The sequence below is a fragment of the Ictalurus furcatus genome, chromosome 2 (assembly GCF_023375685.1).
Source record: "Ictalurus furcatus strain D&B chromosome 2, Billie_1.0, whole genome shotgun sequence".
NCBI lineage: Eukaryota > Metazoa > Chordata > Actinopteri > Siluriformes > Ictaluridae > Ictalurus > Ictalurus furcatus.
Genome location: NC_071256.1, coordinates 2,411,707 through 2,432,244, shown reverse-complemented (window position 1 = coordinate 2,432,244; position 20,538 = coordinate 2,411,707). Strand labels below are relative to the sequence as shown.

At 43.3% G+C, this 20,538-nt stretch overlaps 1 protein-coding gene across 1 annotated transcript; it reads left to right on the top strand.

The window, feature by feature from the left end:
- Positions 1 to 1,421: 1,421 nt before the first annotated feature.
- On the top strand, positions 1,422 to 20,416 carry lpin1b (lipin 1b). Its single transcript, XM_053643165.1, has 20 exons — positions 1,422 to 1,710; positions 4,599 to 4,799; positions 4,910 to 5,005; positions 6,574 to 6,791; positions 7,963 to 8,046; positions 8,208 to 8,319; positions 8,463 to 8,865; positions 8,985 to 9,078; positions 9,367 to 9,554; positions 9,675 to 9,768; positions 10,713 to 10,782; positions 13,942 to 14,034; positions 14,147 to 14,214; positions 14,300 to 14,444; positions 14,876 to 15,024; positions 15,615 to 15,701; positions 15,841 to 15,993; positions 16,214 to 16,328; positions 16,846 to 16,949; positions 17,212 to 20,416. Exons 2-20 carry the CDS (start codon positions 4,608 to 4,610, stop codon positions 17,372 to 17,374), a joined length of 2,628 nt encoding a protein of 875 aa, XP_053499140.1. The 5' UTR covers positions 1,422 to 1,710; positions 4,599 to 4,607; the 3' UTR covers positions 17,375 to 20,416.
- The last annotated feature ends 122 nt before the right edge of the window (positions 20,417 to 20,538 follow it).

Sequence of the window (20,538 nt, the reverse complement as noted above, 5' to 3'; positions counted from 1 at the left end):
TTGAATATTCGCATAGTTGCGTTCTAGCGTACATAACATTAGTATTCTTTCACACTAGCATACTTGCACACTTTCTTACTAGCACACTTGCACACGTCTTATTATCATACTTAACCCTTGTCTGCTTTTAAACTTGCACACTTAATACTAGCATACTTGCACACATGCCTATTATCATACTAGCATACATGCATACTATCATATTAGCACTTTAACACTAACAGAATTGGCTACTAGCCCACCTGCATTCCAGCATGCTAAAATAATTTTGTTTGCATACTTAAATACTAGTATACTTGCATAGCAGCATACCTGTATACTATAATACATGCACACTTGCATACTAGTGTCCATGCCTTCTAGGATTCTCACCTGCACACATTTCTCACCTGCTTTCTTTCACACTAGCATGCTTGCATACTAGCACACATGCGTACTGGTAAATTCGCATCCTAGCATACTTGCAGTTTATATATTGTTCTAAATCGTTTTGTTTGCATACTTAAATACTAGTATACTTGCGTACTTGATAGCTGCATACTAGCAAACAAACAGAACTGCCCACTAGCACACTCGCATGCTAAAACAATTGTGTTTGCATACTAAATAGTGGCATCCATGCATACTATTTATACTATACTATCCATAGCACAGCTGCACACTAGAATACATAATAATGCAAACTGTAATCCTTTCACACTAGTATACTCCCACACTTTCATATGGGCATAGTATACTGAGCATACTAACCAACTTGTATACTTTGCATACTAGCATACTAGCATACTAGCATACTAGCATACTAGCACACTCCCCCCCCCCCCCGATTTTCTGGAAATAGAAAGTACTAGAAGAGGGCTCTTGTGTGTGACTACATATTTATAAGTATTACAGGCTGTATATATTTCCAGTTTCCACATTTACACCTTTTTCTCGACCGCTTCCTGTCATTTTTAAAAGTACACATATTTACCTTCCGTTGTGACTACTAGTTTGAGCAGTGGGTACCGCGCGTGAGGTAAAGCCGCGCTGCCATTGGTCAGCTCGGTCACCTCATGAAACCGCAGGGCGGGAATTAGGTGGTTTTTTAAACCGCGCGCACGCACGAGCGCGTGTTGCGTTACAGAGGGGAGGGGAGGGGAGGGGAGGGAGGGGAGGGGAGGGAGGGGAGGGAGGGGAGGGGGAAGCACGTGACAGTTGAGTCGTTTAAAAAAAAAACAGAAACATGGATATATATATATATTTTTTTTTTTTAATAACAATTTTAACTTATTAACTATTTTAAATCGCAGTTCACAGTTTAAAAATAACTTTTAAAAAAATTAATTAAAAAAATAATAATAACGTTAGTCTGTGGGGTGACGTGTCGAAAACTGGTGAAGTGAAAGGAGGAGGAGGAGGAGGAGGGGAGCGGTGGAATTTGCATGCTGCAATCTGATTGGTCGGCGGGCCTGGCTTATTTGCATCTGACGTCACCCCACTGAAGACTCAACGTCGCTGTGGAGTGGAAATAACCAACTCCATTCACAACACACAGAGCTCTGAATCATACCCACACACAAAACAGGATTTATTTGTATATTAAAGCTTTTATTCATTTTTTAAAAAAATGTCAATAGTCATTACGTGTCCCTATGTGTCCGGTGTGGATGAAACGAGTGAAGAATAACTGATTTTGCCGTGTTGTCAGGACGCTTTAAACGTTAAAAGGTAAGCTCTTCTAAAATATTTTGTGTCTGACATTTAAAAAAAAAAATACATATATATTTTTTTAATATATATGCACACTGTGAAGAAAATACACGCTAAAAAGATCTTAAGACGCCATATAACTCGCTTAGAACCTGCTTCCGTTTCAAAAACGAAAGTCAATCATCTAGACACATGAAAGCTGTCTAATTATTGGCCGTGTCCCAATTCGACATCTAGTGCACTTAGAGGAATAAGTATGGACCGTTTGTTTAAAGCATGATGCACTGAACCTATAGACAGAGTAAGCATCTGTATACCAAAAAAGACAACCTTAATGGACATGTAGGTCACTGTGTATAGTGTAGGAGTCATGTACTGTGCACTATGTAGGGTACCTATGTAGGGAAATAATGCTCCTTTGTGGATACAGCCCTTATCTGTATTATTGATGAGCATCACCTGTATCAGTTGTTCGGTCCAGAGGAGTATTCGTTAGTGTATTCATGCTGAGGATCCTCCCTGTTTGTTTGTTTGTGTGTGTGTGTGTTTTCTCGAAACTCTGCCTTCCATCTGATGTCCATTGCAGGTATGACTTCAGGTTTCTGGACACCTGTAATAATCGTATAATTTCAGAGATGATGATGATCATTGTTTTAGAGCCCTGAAATGAGATACTACTACTACTACTACTACTACTACTAATAATAATAATAATAATAATAATAACTGCCGCAGCTGCCGTGAGAGAAAATTCCTCAACACCTTCGGACCAAATCAGAATCCAGGATTCAACATTACTAGTCAGTTATCCTCACCTCTCTGGTTGGGGCGAGGGGGGGGCATTGTTAGAGGTGGAAACACTGCAGTACTCCGGTTATGCAAGCAGGACATTTTGGATGTACTGTACAAGCGGTCAGACGTCTGGCATTTCTTTTTTTTGATGGACAGCTGTGACTGGTGTGAGTTACGCTCGTGGGTTTGTCAGCAGTCCTTAAATATCCTACACTTACGTAGACAGACTTACACCTGTGATAAGAGAATTCAACGCCTGTCGGAGACTCTTTTAATAACATTATACGCACGCACTGGTTTATCCGTCCATCTGTCTGTACATTTTCCATACCGCTTATCCTACACAGGGTCGCAGGGAGCCCGGAGCCTATCCCAGGGGACTCGGGGGACAAGGTGGGGGACACCCTGGACCCATGACACACACTCACACACTACGGACAATTTGGCTACAATCAGCCTACAACGCATGTCTTTGGACTGGGGGGGAAACCAGAGTACCTGGAGGAACCCCCAACCACAGAGGTGCGAGGCAAACGTACTATAAACCAAGCCGAAGTGATCCATTTGAACCCTACTATAGATCCTCTCATATTAAAGCGGAGCACACGCTGGTTGGTGATGTCATCACATTTCCAGGAAAGACTCACGTTCCAAAACAAGCACGAAACTTGTCCTCGTACACTTTCAGTTCTTGATGGAATTCACTCCGTACTTTCCAAAATTGCCCGTGTTTGAATAGCGGCGCTTTCTCTTCCTCTCACTCTAGTCTAGGAGGAGCATTCTTCCTCAAATCTCCCCTTTCCTGGAACACACCCATTAAAATATCGATTTTGTTAATGAGTTTAATGACGAGCTTAATGGTTGTTTTAAAGACGGTTACTGTGGATGCTGTAACCACAAGCTCAACAATCCTGTCCAGCCTCTGATTGGCTGGAAAAGGATCTCGCTTGAGATTGTGATTACAGATCAGGAGTGCACAGCAGAGCTCTGGTGGAAATTAGACGAGATCAGACGTAAACACGGACGAGCTGTTTCGTTTATTTTTGTTATACTTCACTACTTCAAGTTTCTCCCGGAAGCTGACCGTCAGATTTGTACAAGTGTGAAAAAAAAAACAACAGTGCCGGGGCTTGCAAAGACGCTGCCGTAGCGATAATAAAACCATGTCAAAGGTCGTTCTGCTGCAGGCACGAGTGTGGTGTTTCTCTCGACCTCTGATTCACTTCCCCAAGTGAAGGGCAGTAAAAATCGTTATATTCACACTCAGCATATTTTAAAAAGAGGCTCTACTTTGATTTATTCCCCCTTTTCTGTTATAATAACCTCCAGTCTTCTGTTTGGAGGAGAACCACACATACAGTCAGGTGTGTAGGCTGTATAGCCGCGTAACTAGAGTCAAAATATCGTAGTAAATATGAACATCGGGGGCGCCAATATTTATGGCTCGGCTGTAGAATTTCTTACAGGAAACACCTGAAAGCTTTTTTTTCGTTTCTCAGCTGAAGCAGCCATGGAATAAAATCCTCTCATCCGAAAAGCGAATTCAGCGAAGGGGAAAGGACATGAGACGTGGGGAAAAAAACCAAAAAAACAAACGCCTTTATTTACTTTATCTGCGTGAACTTTGACCTCGTGGTGAATTTCGCCAGACTCGAAATTACGTACAATTTCGCATTTCTGTTCATTTACGCTGAAATTTTGTTGGGTTTTTAAAAAAATTTTTGGTGGTAAAATTCTAGGATTGTTCTCGATAGCCACCTCTGGAACATGATACAGCCCCCTCCAAAAGTATTGGGACGGCTAGGCCAGTTCTGTTGTTTGCGCTCTACATCGAAGGCATTCGGGTTTGAGATCGAAAGATGATTATGAGAGGACGGGTCGGAACTTTCGGCGTGCGTTTCCTCGTGTTTACGTCGCGAATGCGTTAAATAACTTAGAACACGGCACCTTTTTTTGACCCCGCCCACTTTTCAAGCGATCAAAAAATATCTGAAAATTGCCAAATTGTTGATAGTGGACTCGGACACTTTTGCTAGGGTTTTCCTTATCGGTGCTTTTGTGTGTGTGTGTGTGTGTGTGTGTGTGTGTGTGTGTGTGTGTGTTTGTGTGTGTAGAGTCAGACCATGAATTACGTGGGGCAGTTGGCAGGGCAGGTGTTTGTGCAGGTGAAGGAGCTGTACCGCGGCCTGAACCCGGCGACTCTCTCTGGCTGCATCGACGTCATTGTGGTGCGTCATCCCGACGGCTCCCTGCACTGCTCGCCCTTCCACGTGCGCTTCGGCAAGATGGGAGTGCTGCGCTCACGTGAGAAAGTGGTGAGCTCACTCTGTGCGAATACTACTCACGTTACATGGTTTCATACACGCGTATAATTCTAAAAAAAACAGTTCGGACATAAGTCACACGATCAAACGCGTGTGCCCAGGTGGACATCGAGGTGAACGGCGAGCCTGTGAGTCTGCACATGAAGCTGGGAGATAACGGCGAGGCTTTCTTCGTCACGGAGGCCGAGAACGATCAGGTACACAACGCCTCGACACTCCTTAACGCTCCTCGACACTCTGACACGCCTTGACACGCCTCACGTTCATTTCCACAGCCGTGATGCAGATCTGAGTCACGGCACGCGACACTCGCAAACACAAAAACAACGTGAGAGACGGATGATGTAACAGACGTAATTACCATGTGTCATCGCTAGCATCTGCGTCTCTTATAGTCCACTCATCTTCGTGCTCCGGAACGTTCTGACAACACAATGGCTTTGCAATAACGACGAAAATATCACCTCACGACAATACACGATCTATATCGCGATATACAGTATAACGTTTACATAACAACAAAACAACACGTTTATTTATTTATTTATTTATTTATTTATGCCACAGCGCGTTCGAGTTCTCGAATCCGATCGGTCAGAAGGTGTGCGTTATTTCCGTAGGACGGCACGGCTCGGAAAGTAGTTCCGGCCGTAACGCGGACGACAGGCTCGTATTAACGCGCATGTGATATGTATATTAATACGTTATCGTTTCTATAGTAACAGGTCATACGATTTTAAACATAGACAGAGAGAGAGAGGGAGAGCGCGCGAGGCTGGGGAAGGAACGACTGTTTAACTATAGCGCTGGAAGCGAGACCGGGAACTGTCGTGACGTTCCGCAACGCAAAATCTTAATTACAAACCGCTAAAATTGTGCAAGGTGTCGTCGAATACGAATAAATTAAACAAATCGCGGCGGTTAATAAGTGGAATAACACGCTCCAGACTCCGTGCTGTCGTACACAAGTAATTTCGTATAATCCACCCCGAGCGTTTTATTCCCAACTCGGGCCTGTTCGACATTTTGTATTTGCATTGAAACTTGCAAACTCGTGGGAAACGTTTAAGTGTGAAAAGCGCACGGCCTGAGGAAACGGCGCAGACGAAACAGGAAAGCGTTGCGCCGCGTCGCGTTGTGGTTATTTTGCGTTTCAGAGACCTTTTATTAACTGATCCGATCTGAAACGCACTCTGTGTTGCACCGTGCTGCACCACTCCTATCTCAGATTGTGTTTTCTGGTAAAAGGTTTAAGCGGCTCGCTGATCCTCAGAGTGTGACCTCAGGCATCTGAGGAGAAGTGTGTTTGTGTGTGTGTGGGTTTAGTTTTTACTTAGAAAAGAAAAGCACTCTCACTGTGCAAGGAAGGTCTAAGTAGGTCAAACGGGGACTCAGTACAGTGTGTGTGTGTGTGTGTGTGTGTGTGTGTGTGTGTGTGTGTGTGTGTGTGTGTGGTTAGTAAATAGGGTGCTATGCTAAGTATGTGCTAAACCCAAACACAGAATCACACACACATGCGAAGGTTGCAAAAAGAAATGGCGTTTACAAAAACATTTCTTAAAGCGACAGTCCAGCCGAAGGTTCGGTGTCTTTTATGTAAAGGGCAAAATACGAGCAAAAAAAAACAGTGTCGCTGGACACGCCCACACCTAGGACGAGCGGTCTCCGGTCGCGTGGTCGCTGCGAGGTGTGTGAACGTACCGTACGATTGTATTGACACACTTGGAAAGGGTGTGAATTGAAACCGAACTGAATTGCCGTACAGGAAGCGGTGCCCGCGTACCTGGCCACGTCGCCGATCCCGTCGTCCTCCCCCATCCAGACCCTGGGCCCCGAGATCGGGGCGACGAAGCGCAGGAGGAAGCGGAGGAGGAAGTCCAAAGTGGACAGCTTGAAGAGGGAGACGAGCACGGAGTACTCGGAGTACGAAGCGGTCTTCGCCATCGACATGAGCTCGCACGAAGGAGACGACGAACACAACGGGTAACGAGAGAGACCTAACACTGACGGCGAGCCTTACTTTAGCTCCTGAATAATTCAGATCGGTTACTGAATGAGATTTAGGAGAAGACAGTTTAGATTATTATTATTATTATTATTATTATTATTAAACACACATACACACAGATGGAGCTTTCACAGCCAGGGACACACTCTGTAAGCCACTATGAGTTTAAAGTGTGTGTGAGAGTGAGTGAGTGAGACGGAGAGAGAGGACGTGAAAGTGTCCCGTCTGATTAAACCACATCCTCTTTTGCGTCTTCCTGTCTCTCCTTTTTCACTCTTTCTCATACACCACAAGTGGCGTACAGTTCTCTCTCTCTCACACACACACGCGCGCAAAAGGTCTTTAGAAGGCCATTGTCTGTCTGTGTACAAGTCATTACACGCACCACAGCGTTACCCCCGTGTGTGTGTGTGTGTGTGTGTGTGTGTGTGTGTGTTCACAGTCTAACCTTTAACCCCTAACGAACACGTTCACTCAGTGACGGGAATTTTGTACATTTCGATTTTTATCATTTTATCGAAGAGAGAGACAGAGAGGGAGGGAGAGAATGAGAGAGGGAGGGAGAGAATGAGAGAGGGAGGGAGAGAATGAGAGGGAGGGAGAGAATGAGAGAGGGAGGGAGAGAATGAGAGAGGGAGGGAGAGAATGAGAGGGAGGGAGAGAATGAGAGAGGGAGGGAGAGAATGAGTGAGAGAGGGAGGGAGAGAATGAGAGAGAGTGAGAGAGAGAATGAGAGAGGGAGGGAGAGAATGAGAGAGAGAGAGAGAGGGAGAGAATGAGAGAGGGAGGGAGAGAATGAGAGAGAGAGGGAGAGAATGAGAGAGAGAGGGAGGGAGAGAATGAGAGAGGGAGGGAGAGAATGAGAGAGAGAGAGAGAGGGAGAGAATGAGAGAGGGAGGGAGAGAATGAGAGAGAGAGGGAGAGAATGAGAGAGAGAGGGAGGGAGAGAATGAGAGAGGGAGGGAGAGAATGAGAGAGAGAGGGAGAGAATGAGAGAGGGAGGGAGAGAATGAGAGAGAGAAATGGAACAAATGAGGAGATAAGGGAGTGGAGTGTTTCTAATAAGCACACACAAGCAGATGGTTAGCATTTGTGTGTTTGTGTCTTAGTTATTAGACGTGTGTGTGTGTGTGTGTTGTGTTCCAGGATTTCTTTGAACGAACAAGTGAATAGTTATACGCAGAACGCTGTGTATACCCGCTCTGATGGAGACTGGTCACCTATACAGAGGTACACACACACACACACACACACACACACACACACGTTTGTGAACAGTGTATTAGTATTAATATTATTAATGGTGTAATTAATAACGTTTAAATTAATCTCCGTCTCTCTCTCTCTCTCTCTCTCTCTCTCTCTCGCTCTCTCTCTCTCTCTCTCTGCAGCCCCAGTGTCTCTCGCCCCTGCTCGCCAAAGAGCGACTCTGAGCTCGTCACTAAATCCGGTGAGAAGCAGCAGGACCCGGCCATGCTCTGGGCCTGGGGAGAGCTGCCTCAGGTACTGACCTCAGATCAGCTCACACACACACACACGAATCTAGATACACACTAGCACTGATCCCAGATCTGTCAGATTAGCAGTATAATATAATACCAATACCACAACCAGAAAGCGTTCCATGCCTTTATTTACGCCTCCAGCCGTCCTTCCTGTCGTCTAAACCCGATCCTCCTGCTGCACGTCCCGTCCCCATTCCCGTTTCGGACAACGCACACTTCAGAGCAATCCCCGACGCGTCAGCCGCTAACGATCATCCCCATGGTGATGGCGACGCATCCCTATCCCAGTTCATCCCCACAGCCAAGGACGGCAGGACGGAGAGGACAGACACGGACGATGCGGGACCGGTGAGCGGGAGCATCGCAGCGGGGAACGAGCCAATCAGAACGCAGAACAGCCTTGCGGAAAGGGATCCAGAGACGACGAGAACGGAGGCAGTGGCAACTTTAACAGCGGGTTTGGTGTCAGAGGTCGAGGGAAGGGGTGTGGCCAGCGTAGGGCCCCGCCCACATGGCAAAACCGATTCACCTTCCAAGAGAAAAGGTAGCAGATTGATACGGAGAAGTAGAAGCGCTTTGTTTCACATCCAGGATAATTTCATGAGCAGATGTATTTCATGCAGTCAAAGTCACGCTGCCACTTATCCGCTCTTTACACTGCAGATAAGAGAAGCCGCCATCTTGGCTCTGACGGAGTGTATCTCGATGACATCACAGAGCTGGAGCCGGAAGTGGCGGCGCTCTACTTTCCCAAAAGGTACATCGCAACACTTCTTTTTTCATTCTGTCTGTCTCTCTGTTAGGCGACTGTCTGCCAGTCTGTCTGTCTATCTATCTATCTATCTATCTCTATCTCTATGTCTGTCTATCTATCTGTCTGTCTGTCTTTATATCTGTTTATCTATGTGCCCGTCTATCTATCTATCTATCTATATGTCTGTCTGCTTGTCTCTCTTTCTGTCTGTTGTACTGCCACTCTGTCTGTCTGCCTGTTTATCTCTTTATTTATCTGTCTATCTGTCTGTCTGTTTCTCTGTGTTGACAGTGAGAACAGCCGCGCAGGGCGTGTGTGTTGCGAGAGCGCGTTACGCAGCATGAGCACGTCTCCTCCGTCCGTGGGAAGCTCGGGTGCGGACAGCGGCGTGGACAGTTACTCAGACCAGCCCGCTGACCTGCCCTCTATCGCCCTCTCCCTGTGTGGAGGACTGACCGACAGCCGAGAGATCACTAAAGGTACACACACACACACACACTCAGAATACTCCAGTACACTAATTATTTCCGAACGCACTGTTGGTATCTTTAGCCGACCGAACGACCCTAACCTGATGTTACTGCTGTTTATTTGTCTAGAGCACTTTCAGGAGAAGGCCCTTTCCTACCAGCAGTTTGTAGAGAACCCCACCCTCATAGATGACCCGAACCTGGTGGTCAAAATCGGCTCGAAGTGAGAGACACCTACACCCATTGCCTACACAACACGCATCACAGCAAACCAGTCCGTACAGGATTTTGTGATCGTCGCGGCCAAAAACGCTTGATTTACCTGCGGCTATTGTTCAAAATCTGAGATGCAACTTGCAGAGTTTTTGTGCTTTTTTTTTTTTTTTTTGTATTGCAGAAAACGACTTAAATTGTTGAAATTGTTTTGCACGCTCTTTTACAGTAATGTTAGTAAACAAGACCTTTTAGCTGTACTCATGTTCCACGAATATTGTGGAGTTCGCTTGATTTTGCGTTAATTCCCGCGATCGTGAAATCCTGGAGGGACTGGAAAGCTGTGTGTATCGTTGTGTATAATCATAATCCAGTACAGCAGCATTTACGCTATGTGGGATGCTCGATTCTGATTGGTCAGTCAAGGAACTCCGAATAATAATGCATATTTATTTAAATAAAATTTTATTTATCCTAAGACATGGTTGCATTTTAACTGTTCTAGGGTTAATTTTTAATATTTGTAAAGACCATTATGATGATTTACTCTAAATGCAAGACTGAAGGAATTGTGTGTTAGTTTGCGCCCTCTTCTGGCAGTAAATTGCAACAAAAACATTTAACTAATATATATAGTTAAATTTCTTTTTTCAGCTGTAATAACACATTGGGTAAAACAATCACCCTAAACATTAAATACATGAATAAATTGGAAGTACAGCTTGTAATTAGTAATGAAATCATGTTTTAATTGATACTCTAGGTTGAATCAGTAGTTTCTTTAGTATAGAGACATGCTACAAGCAGGATATTGTAGCGCCAGTGTGTGAGAAACGCGAAATAAAGACCTGATCACGTTTATTTTGTGGCTAACTAACCGTCTGTGACCTTTGACCTGTTACATAGCAGTGTTTTAAAACAGGCGATGAAGTTTCTCTTTCTTTATTTGATTAGATATTACAACTGGAGCACCGCTGCACCGATCCTGCTGGCTATGCAAGTGTTTCAGAAACCGCTGCCTAAGGTAACACACACACGTGCGCGCACACACACACACACACACACACACACACACACACAGACAGACAGACAGACAGACAGACAGCGAGAGACAGACTTTGAGCTAGACCACAGAGATACAGTGATGGTGTTTTATTATTCTATGATGATATAAATGAGCACATGTGTTCACACACACCTGACACTGTGGTGTGAAATAACCAAATTCATTCCATTAATTAAGTAACAAAATGATTACAAAGGCAAGTGAAGTAATAAAAAAAAAACAAAAATAGATTTGCTGTCTGCCTGTCTATCTATCTATCTGTCTTTCCTACTCTGTCTTTCAGTCTGTCTATCTATCTGTTTGTCTGTCTGTCTGTCTATCTATCTATCTACATACCTATCTATCTATCCATCTATCTATCTATCTCTCTGTCTATCTGTTTGTCTATCTATCTATCTCTCTACATACCTATCTATCTATCTATCTCTCTGTCTATCTATCTATCTCTCTGTCTATCTGTTTGTCTATCTATCTATCTCTACATACCTATCTATCTATCTATCTATCTATCTATCTCTCTCTACATACCTATCTATCTCTCTGTCTATCTATCTATCTATCTATCTATCTCTCTACATACCTATCTATCTCTCTGTCTATCTGTTTGTCTATCTATCTATCTCTCTACATACCTATCTACCTATCTATCTATCTATCTCTCTACATACCTATCTATCTATCTATCTATCTATCTCTCTACATACCTATCTACCTATCTATCTATCTGTCTATCTATCTACATATCTATCTATCTATCTCTCTGTCTATCTGTTTGTCTTTCCTACTCTGTCTTTCAGTCTGTCTATCTATCTGTTTGTCTGTCTGTCTGTCTATCTATCTATCTACATATTTATCTATCTATCTCTCTGTCTATCTGTTTGTCTATCTATCTCTCTCTACATACCTATCTACCTATCTATCTATCTATCTCTCTGTCTATCTGTTTGTCTATCTATCTATCTCTCTACATACCTATCTATCTCTCTGTCTATCTATCTATCTCTCTACATACCTATCTATCTCTCTGTCTATCTGTTTGTCTATCTATCTATCTCTCTACATACCTATCTATCTCTCTGTCTATCTGTTTGTCTATCTATCTATCTGTCTGTCTGTCTGTCTATCTATCTATCTACATATTTATCTATCTATCTCTCTGTCTATCTGTTTGTCTATCTATCTCTCTCTACATACCTATCTATCTCTCTGTCTATCTGTTTGTCTATCTATCTATCTCTCTACATACCTATCTATCTCTCTGTCTATCTGTTTGTCTATCTATCTATCTCTCTACATACCTATCTATCTCTCTGTCTATCTGTTTGTCTATCTATCTATCTCTCTACATACCTATCTATCTCTCTGTCTATCTGTTTGTCTATCTATCTATCTCTCTACATACCTATCTATCTCTCTGTCTATCTGTTTGTCTATCTATCTATCTCTCTACATACCTATCTATCTCTCTGTCTATCTGTTTGTCTATCTATCTATCTCTCTACATATCTATCTATCTATCTATCTATCTATCTATCTATCTATCTCTCTACATACCTATCTATCTATCTATCTATCTATCTCTCTACATACCTATCTATCTATCTATCTATCTATCTCTCTGTCTCTGTTTGTCTATCTATCTATCTCTCTACATACCTATCTATCTCTCTGTCTATCTGTTTGTCTATCTATCTATCTCTCTACATACCTATCTATCTCTCTGTCTATCTGTTTGTCTATCTATCTATCTCTCTACATATCTATCTATCTATCTATCTATCTATCTATCTATCTATCTCTCTACATATCTATCTATCTATCTATCTATCTATCTATCTCTCTACATACCTATCTATCTATCTATCTATCTATCTCTCTACATACCTATCTATCTATCTATCTATCTATCTCTCTACATACCTATCTATCTATCTATCTATCTATCTCTCTACATACCTATCTATCTATCTATCTATCTATCTATCTATCTCTCTACATACCTATCTATCTATCTATCTATCTATCTATCTATCTATCTCTCTACATACCTATCTATCTATCTATCTATCTATCTATCTCTCTCTACATACCTATCTATCTATCTATCTATCTATCTATCTATCTATCTCTCTACATACCTATCTATCTATCTATCTATCTATCTATCTATCTCTCTACATACCTATCTATCTATCTATCTATCTATCTATCTATCTCTCTACATACCTATCTATCTATCTATCTATCTATCTCTCTACATACCTATCTATCTCTCTGTCTATCTGTTTGTCTATCTATCTATCTATCTCTCTACATACCTATCTATCTCTCTGTCTATCTGTTTGTCTATCTATCTATCTCTCTACATACCTATCTATCTCTCTGTCTATCTGTTTGTCTATCTATCTATCTCTCTACATACCTATCTATCTATCTACATACCTATCTATCTGTCTGTCTATCTATCTGTTTATATATCTGTTTATCTATCTATCTTAATGCATGTGAAGTAAGGCCGTGGCCGCTCAGTGGTTAAGACGTTGGACTCCTGATCAGAAGGTCATGAGTTTAAATCCCAGCACTGCCCCTCCTGGGCCCTTGAGCAAGGCCCTTAACCCTGAACTGCTCGGCTGTATAAATGAGATAAATGTAAGTCACTGTGGATAAGGGCGTCTGCCAAATGTCATAAATGTAAAGGAACTTTTGTAAAAGAGAAAGGAAAGAGCTGTTTGCTGATTGGATAGTGATTTTTGTAATAAAAGCATGTGCTTTTACATGTGAATAATTATTTGTTGTCGCTCCAGTAAAACCTCTTTCTCCCCTCTTTCCGCTCTCTCTCTCTTTCCCTCGCTCGCCCGCCAAATCCCAATTCCCCTGCCGTTCAGCTCTCCTGCTCTGCTTGCGTTTATTCGCTGCTGGAGTTCCTTCTGTCTGGTCTAACCTCAGTGTTTACTTCCTCCTCAGTGGTCACTCTCAACTCTTCCTCCTCCTCCTCCTCCTCCTCCGACCCCTCCCCCTCCTGCATGAGTCTCTTTGTTGTTTGTTTTGTTTTTTGTTTGTTGAGATTTTCGTTCAGTTGTTGAGGTTGTGTTTCGGCTCTGTGCATGTCCCTCGCAGGCCACCGTGGAGAGGATCGTGAAGGAGAAGATGCCGAGGAAAGGAGGACGCTGGTGGTTCTCGTGGCGTGGGAGAGGGAGCAGCTCCAAAACGGTACACATAAACACGTGCGCACACACGCGCACACACAGCCACATATCCACACTCAAATACAACAATCACGAAACCACGTAGGAGTATTTCATACGTGCTTGGTGTCTTTCAGGATTCTACGACTGTAAATGGACCGTCTGGAGGAGCAGAGCATGCTGGGAAGATGGCTGCCATCAACAGGTAGACTAGTCTGTGAGTTATTAAAGCGTGAATTATCAGAGATGCTCGTGGACACCTAGCGGTCTTACGTGTACTTTACTCACAGGCGGAACGATGAATCCTCGTCCACCAGCGACGAAGAGCACCAATCACCAATCAAACAGACAGCCAGCTCCACCCAATCAGATTCCTCACTTAGCCAAGGGGGCGTGTCTTACAGGAAGACGCTCCGCCTCACATCCGAACAGCTGGTAAGAACTTTCGAAACCGATTCACCCGTTTTTTAAATACGTAGGGAAAAAAAACCACAGTTACACACTTCCTGGAAGAAAAGTGAAAGAAGTTTGTTTTACCTGGTTTGTTGTTGTTGTTGTTGTTGTTGTTTAATCCCGCCCCATTGTTTGATTGGTCACTTTATCAGAGATTTTCCAGTAAAATAAAATTAAAAACAGTTTGAAATCCACTTTTTAATTTTAGGTTTTAACTTTAGAGAGTCTTCTTTGCTTATTTTAAAAAAATAAACACTTATTTTTACTTGAAGGCTATGATGTATGTATCCCCGAGCAACACACGACACACACTACTGTATCGAAAATCGAACTTTATATCTATCTATCTGACTTTCTAATAGGTGTGTGTGTGTGTGTGTGTGTGTGTGTGTGTGTGCACGCTCATATCTCAGGCTAGCCTGCAATTAAAAGAAGGCCCGAATGACGTGGTGTTCAGCGTCACCACTCAGTACCAGGGCACGTGTCGCTGCGAGGGAACCATCTACCTGTGGAACTGCGACGACAAAATCATCATCTCCGACATCGACGGCACCATCACCAGGCGAGCAGTCCCGGGAAACCTTCGTCTTGAATTCTGGCTTCTGATTGGTCAGAACGTGTCGATTCGTTTTCCTATAACAGCAGCCGTGAAAGCAGCGCTCCTGCAAATGATACCTTATCGTTTCTATAGTAACCACTCGCACGTGGACTCGTAACGTTTCCTCTAAGGAGACGTGCACGTATCATTTATGGAAGGAGTCTCCTTTAGGTTTTCCCGACATCTTCGGGACGGAGAAGTTTGCGCTCTTTTAAAAAAAAAAAAATTTATCAACGAAGAGAACGAAGAGAGGCTGGTGAGGGAGCGACTGTCTGTCTATAGCTGCTGTAACGTACAGTAAGTGATAATAGGAACCGACTGGTTCCACGGATGTGAGACGACATTAAACGTAGCTACACACAGCTAAAAATTACCTGCCATTCTTTAATACGTAAAAAACAAAACGATGAATCGTTGGTAAACCGCTGTGGTGTAAGAGGAATAAAACACTTCGGGATGTGCCGTTATAGGAAAATAATCGACGTTATGTGTACATGCTTTATGAAGTGTACCATGTATGATTATTATATATAACGCGTAAAATGATGCTGTAGATCGGACACGCTGGGACACATCCTGCCCACTCTGGGGAAAGACTGGACACACCAAGGCATCGCCCGCCTCTTCCACAAAGTCAGCCAGTAAGAACTGCTCCTTCACCTGCCAATCAATAACACACGTTTAACACACGAGTCAGCATTATAATGCGTTCCACTGCAGTCACTGAATAATGTACCTTAATAAGAATATACTGTGTGTGTGTGTGTGTGTGTGTTACAGAAATGGCTATAAGTTCATGTATTGCTCGGCGAGGGCGATCGGCATGGCGAACATGACCAGAGGATACTTACACTGGGTGAACGAGAGCGGCACCATGCTGCCTCAGGGTCCCGTACTGCTCAGTCCCAGCAGCCTGTTCTCAGCACTGCACCGGTGAGCACGCGCGCACACACACACACACACACACACACACACACACATAATGTCCTCCACTTTATTCTTCCAGCTTTATTTAAGACACATTACAAGGTATTTTCATGGATAATATCAGGGCAATAAATGTCTGGTCTGACAGAAGCAACACACACACACACACACACACACACACACACACACACACACACCCCAATGATGAGGTCGTGCGTGTTTGTAGGGAGGTGATTGAGAAGAAGCCGGAGAAGTTTAAGGTGGAATGTTTGACCGACATTAAAAACCTGTTCTATCCAAACACACAACCTTTCTACGCTGCCTTCGGAAACAGAGCCACGGTGAGCGCGCACACACACACACACACACACACACACACACACACAGCAACCCAACCCACGATTTAGGAATGCACGTTTCTTCAAATATACAGACGGATTTAGTAAAATATTCGGACCGAGGTCGACTCGACGTAGCCGTCGTTTTTTAAATTACGTCTTTGGATAGCGTTTTTGAGCTGCGTAGTGTTTTCCTTCGTATTCGCGATTCTGCCGACGTTGTCGTGCTAATTAATCATCTGTTCAGGGGGCTCACGCCCCTCCACTTTCCCATCGCACTGCTCACCGGCACGGTACTCCACACACCGAAACCCAACAGTGTCCTGACTGATCTTACACCAGATCAAATAATTCATTTGTTTTACACTGACCGGAAATGTCCGAGAACTCGATTTCTGTTCCAGAAAGGGTCGAACAAACGTTAAAAAGTTTTGGCTGTAGGTCAGAACACTGAAACCTCAGATCTAGTAGTGCGTATCTGGTAAAATACCGTATACTGAGTGTGATATGTTGTTCGCAGGACGTGTATTCGTATAAGGAAGTGGGCGTTCCCTTAAACAGGATCTTTACCGTCAATCCGAAAGGAGAACTGGTACAGGAGCACGCCAAGACCAACGTGTCCTCGTAAGTACAGATGTGTGTTAGATAGAGTGCGTGTGTCTTTATGTCGTGATACCCAGACGTAAAGTTTTACGCTTATGTGCAGTATTTAAATTTGTTACTATGACAACCGGGTAGTTCCACTGAAGAGACTATGATCCTTGACGGGAGAAGCTGAGGGTTTCATCGAAGCAGTGTGACACTGACGTGAACCGGAGTATAAAGTGTGTGTGTGTGTGTGTGTGTGTGTGTGTGTGTGTGTACGTGTGTGTGTGTGCACGTGCAGGTACGTGCGTCTGGGCGAGGTGGTGGATCACGTCTTCCCCCTCCTGAAGAGAACGAGCTCGTCAGATTTCCCCTGCAGCGACGCGTACAGCCAGTTCACCTTCTGGAGAGAGCCGCTCCCTCTGGTGGACGGACAGGAGTGTGCAGGCGTGACGAAGAGCTGAAACACACACACACACACACACACACACACACACACACACACAGCACTGTATATCTTCACATAACTTCAAGAACCAGACATTCACGAACATACGTTTGCACATATTTTATATCACGTTAGCTATTGAATATTTTATCCCGCTGTTGTTTGTTTTTTTTTTTTTAAACGTTAAGCGTTCTGGATTCTGATTGGTCAGATGGTGTCGGTTAATTTCCTGTAACAGCAGCTCTGACAGCAGCACAGCCGCAAACCACAGGTTTATACTCGCGCTCTTATTCGAAAAAGGTCACCGATCAGGGTTTTTTTTTTTTTTGCCTTAACTTCATTAGAGAAAAGAAAAGAAGAGAGGCTGGTGAGAGAACGACGTTTACAGCTGCTATAACGGAGGCGAGAACTTGTTTCGCGGACGTTCAGGAACGTTAAACGTAACTCGAAACGGTTAAAAAAAAAAAAAAAAAAAAAAAAAAAAGTACCGTCCGTTAGGAAATGTTAAAATTGTAATCGTCGGCGAATCGCTGCGGTGTAAGACGAATAAAACGCTTCAGGACGTTTCCACTGTTACAGGAAAAGAATCGCATGGAACGCAGGTCTGGAAAAGGACACGCGGAACGCTGCTGTAAAAACTGTCCGAGATATAAGGAACGCTGCCTTCCAAACGAGACCGACGTGTCTCACGTGCACAGAAAAGAAAAAAACAAAAAACTGTAGAGCTACGCTTGTAGAGCCACACACACACACACACAGACGTCCTGCTACATGTTTATTTATTTATTTTTTTATTCATAACTCGCTGCTTTTGGAGCTTTTCACCAGCTGTGCCAAATCTCAGAATGAAAAGCTCAGAGACTGTTACTGTGTAGAGTATTCGATACTGAAATGGCAATCGTATGTAGAGTATATCAGACATACACTGGCACTTTAGAAAACTGTAAAACAACAATAACAACAACAATAACAACAACAACAACAACAACAACATGCACAAGGTGTGATCGAGTAAGCTGCGGTAGAGACGAGTGCAGCTTCAGATTAATCGCTAATGATTAATAATAGGACCGTGAAATACTTTAGGATTATTTCTGTATGCTGAGACGTACGATAAGATGATGTTACGTCCCGGAAACGTAGCGTTTCCTCAGTCCGTACAGGGTTTTACGATCATCGCGGCCGAAAACGCAGAAAACTTCTTGAATTTGCGAAATCGCAATCGTACGTCTTTCTCGCTGACGTTTGTTGCGGTAATAACGAGACCTTTTTTTTTTTTAGCTGTACTCGTGTTCGACGCACGTGAATCGAAGAGGGCTTTGTCGTGAACGCATCTCGGCCCAAACCTGCGGAAAATCCGTGGTAGTTTTGAAAAAAAAATTAAAAATTGCGAGCTCCTAAGAATATTGGGGAGTTTGAATGCGTTTCATTTATTCGTGAACGGTATGCCGGTCAGCGTCACGCTCCGGTGTTCAGGGAACACACTCTGAATGTCCACAACACACACACACACACACGTTCACACACTCTTTCACGTCCACCATAGCCAATCCGGCTGCTAGTATGTTTTTTCTAGATGGGAAGAACCCGGAGAACCCCGGAAAAACAGACAGTAATTCAAGCTCAGGCTCGAATCCTGAAACCCTCTGGAACAAAAGCTGTTACTGTAGCTGTTTTATTTTTTTTCCTCTCCTAACAAATCATTCATCAACTGTTTAATATTTCATGAGAGAAATTTGCTGTCAACATTTCAGGCCGTGAACTGATCAAACTGTAAAGTCAAAATATATCTCTGTATAGATCTGTGTGAAGTTCTAGTTCTAGTTATTCTTTCTGTGAAAGATCAGTATAACAGCGGCGTATCGTCCGTCTTCTCGGTCCAGCCGCTGCTATGAAGACGGAAACGTGTTAAACGGCTGTATCGGACTTTCTCTCCACGCTGTAAAATAAACTGATTTAGTCTGAATTACTTCTGAGTCGTGATGAGTACGATCCGTAACGCTTACCGGTTCAGCTCTGGGTTACAGGGGACAGACGAAGACGCGAAAGAATCCTATCGTGTTACTTAAAGAGCGTACACAATACACAATCATGGCGATCTGTCTCGCTACGTTCCTGAAATCGTTCCTGAACAGTGTTTGCGGTGTCGCAGGACGCGTCATCCTGCTGAAAGAGGGAACACCGTTGCCATGAAGAGGTGTACTTGGTCTGCGAGAGTGTTTAGGTAGGTGGAACGTGTCAAAGTAACATCCACGTGAACGCCAGGACCCGAGGTTTCCCAGCAGAACATCACCCGGAGAATCACACTGCCTCTGCTGTCGAGCAGATCTTTCCACTTGCCCACTCTTCCTGCTTTCAACACACCAACTTCGAGAACTGACTGTTCACTTGCTGCCTAATAAATACCCCTCGACAGGCGCCGTAACGAGATAATCACCGTTATGCACGTCACCTGTCAGTGGGTTTAACGTTATGGCTGATGGGTGTATTTTGAAAGGTCATGTCTCCTTTGAGTTGATCAAAAAATCGCAGAATTTTCAGACAATAATCTTGGAGCGATGTGGAGAAAGAAATATCATACCGCGACACTTTTAAGACATTTCTACGATATTTAATATGAATCATGATGTAATAGGTTTAGGATAACAAACCACCGGCAAAACAATAGTGTTCCATTTAGTTTAATAACAATAGTTATTAAGAAAACCTGAGTTGATTTAAAGTCTACTTGCTCTCTAGCTGAAAAAAAAACAACAACAAATAAACCCAGAAATAAGAAGATAAGAAAGTGGGATTGCTCTCTGCCTAAAATGTGGTTAGTGTTGGTGAAAGTAGGCCAGTTCGATTCCAGGAATTTTGGAGTCGACTCAGATTCCGATTCCAAGCATTAGGAATTGAAGGAGTCGATTCATCAGAGGTGATTCTTTCTTGTTTTCTATTTTGCTTTTGACCATGAATAAAATGAACTAAGGCCCACATCTGAATAAATAAAAGCAATATTACAGTGTTATGATGTCAAATCTTCAGATTTACTTGCGGTGTATGAATCTTTAGTTTCAAAACTGAAGAAAAAAACAAGATCAGTTTCAAGGTCAAGACCATGGAATTATAACGTTATATCTGACCATGTATGTATGTATTTATTTATTTATTTACTTTAAATAAAACATATGTTAATGT

Coding starts and splice junctions, on each gene's coding strand:
- lpin1b (XM_053643165.1), top strand. CDS start 4,608: ATGAATTACGTGGGGCAGTTGGCAGGGCAGGTGTTTGTGCAGGTGAAG. Junction 14,445..14,875: donor GCCTCACATCCGAACAGCTG/GTAAGAACTTTC, acceptor CTCATATCTCAG/GCTAGCCTGCAATTAAAAGA. Junction 15,025..15,614: donor ATCGACGGCACCATCACCAG/GCGAGCAGTCCC, acceptor ATGATGCTGTAG/ATCGGACACGCTGGGACACA.